This window comes from Volvox carteri (assembly GCF_000143455.1).
Source record: "Volvox carteri f. nagariensis unplaced genomic scaffold VOLCAscaffold_460, whole genome shotgun sequence".
Lineage (NCBI taxonomy): Eukaryota > Viridiplantae > Chlorophyta > Chlorophyceae > Chlamydomonadales > Volvocaceae > Volvox > Volvox carteri.
The window spans coordinates 1-1,447 of record NW_003307986.1 but is presented as its reverse complement, the minus strand read 5'-3'; the positions used below and the strand labels follow the sequence as shown (position 1 = coordinate 1,447).

The window sequence follows — 1,447 nt, the reverse complement described above, 5'->3', positions numbered from 1 at the left end:
CTAAAGGGGAACCGAAGGGGAAGTGCTTTGTGCGTCCCCCTTCGGGGAAGAGCTGCGATATCTAAAACAAATCGTAAACCGTTTTATTCTAGTTTAGTNTTAGAGATTAATAAAATCTATGGTTAAAGAAAAATTAGTTGCTGTGCGCGCAGCTTTTTTAGCTGCTATGTTAGGTGTTGTTGGTATTCTAGCGGTAAATCCCGCAGAAGCGTATCCCGTTTTTGCACAACAAAACTACGCAAACCCACGTGAAGCAAACGGTCGTATTGTTTGTGCTAACTGTCACTTAGCTCAAAAACCTGTTGAAATTGAAGTTCCTCAAGCTGTTTTACCGAATACAGTATTTGAAGCGGTTATTGAAATTCCATATGATAAACAAGTCAAACAAGTATTAGCTAATGGTAAAAAAGGTGATTTAAATGTTGGTATGGTTTTAATTCTTCCAGAAGGTTTTGAATTGGCGCCACCAGATCGTATTCCTGAAGAAATCAAGAAAAAAGTAGGTAATCTTTACTACCAACCATACAGTCCAGAACAAAAAAATATTTTAGTTGTAGGTCCAGTACCAGGCAAAAAATACAGCGAAATGGTAGTTCCTATTTTATCCCCAGATCCTGCTAAAAATAAAAACGTTTCTTTTTTAAAATATCCTATTTACTTTGGCGGTAACCGTGGCCGTGGTCAAGTTTATCCGGATGGTAAAAAATCAAACAACACTATCTATAATGCATCAGCGGCTGGTAAAATTGTAGCAATTGCTCCTATTGAGAAAAAAGGTGGTTATGAAATCACAATTGAAAAAGCAAATGGTGAAACTATTATCGATAAAATTCCAGCAGGTCCAGATTTAATTGTTAAAGAAGGCCAAAACGTCCAAGCAGATCAACCTTTAACAAATAACCCGAATGTAGGTGGTTTTGGTCAAGCTGAAACTGAAATTGTACTACAAAACCCAGCTCGTATTCAAGGTTTATTAGTATTCTTTAGTTTTATTTTAATTACACAAATTTTATTAGTTCTTAAGAAAAAACAATTTGAAAAAGTTCAATTAGCAGAAATGAACTTCTAATTTTATAATAACGTTTTTTGCTTATTAAGATAAAAATGTAGTTCTTACAACGAAAACACAAGTCTTGTGGTTTATCGTAGTTTAATGAGTAGCTCTAACCTAGTAAAGTTAAGCTAGGACGCTCTTCATCCCCTAAAGGGGAACCGAAGGGGACAACCAACGCACTTCTTTCACAATAAAGTCACAAGTAATCCGGCCTAGGCCAGAGGGTTGCTTGTCCCCTTCGGGAAGCCAAAACAGAGTGCACGCTAAGAGTACGTTAGTGGGTCTCTAAAGCCACAAGTTGTGCGAGCCAAAGACCCAAACGAACACGGGTTCCCAGTTAAACGACCTTGGTCTTCGCCCTCGTTGTTGTCCCCTTCGGTTATTCCCCTTTAT

At 37.8% G+C, this 1,447-nt stretch overlaps 1 protein-coding gene across 1 annotated transcript; it reads left to right on the top strand.

Annotated features, from left to right (window-relative positions):
• Window positions 1–166: 166 nt before the first annotated feature.
• On the top strand, window positions 167–1,237 carry VOLCADRAFT_84990 (uncharacterized protein; the record flags this gene model as incomplete). Its single annotated transcript, XM_002959639.1, has 1 exon — window positions 167–1,237. One exon carries the CDS (start codon window positions 167–169, stop codon window positions 1,067–1,069), a length of 903 nt encoding a protein of 300 aa, XP_002959685.1. The 3' UTR covers window positions 1,070–1,237.
• Window positions 1,238–1,447: the final 210 nt, after the last annotated feature.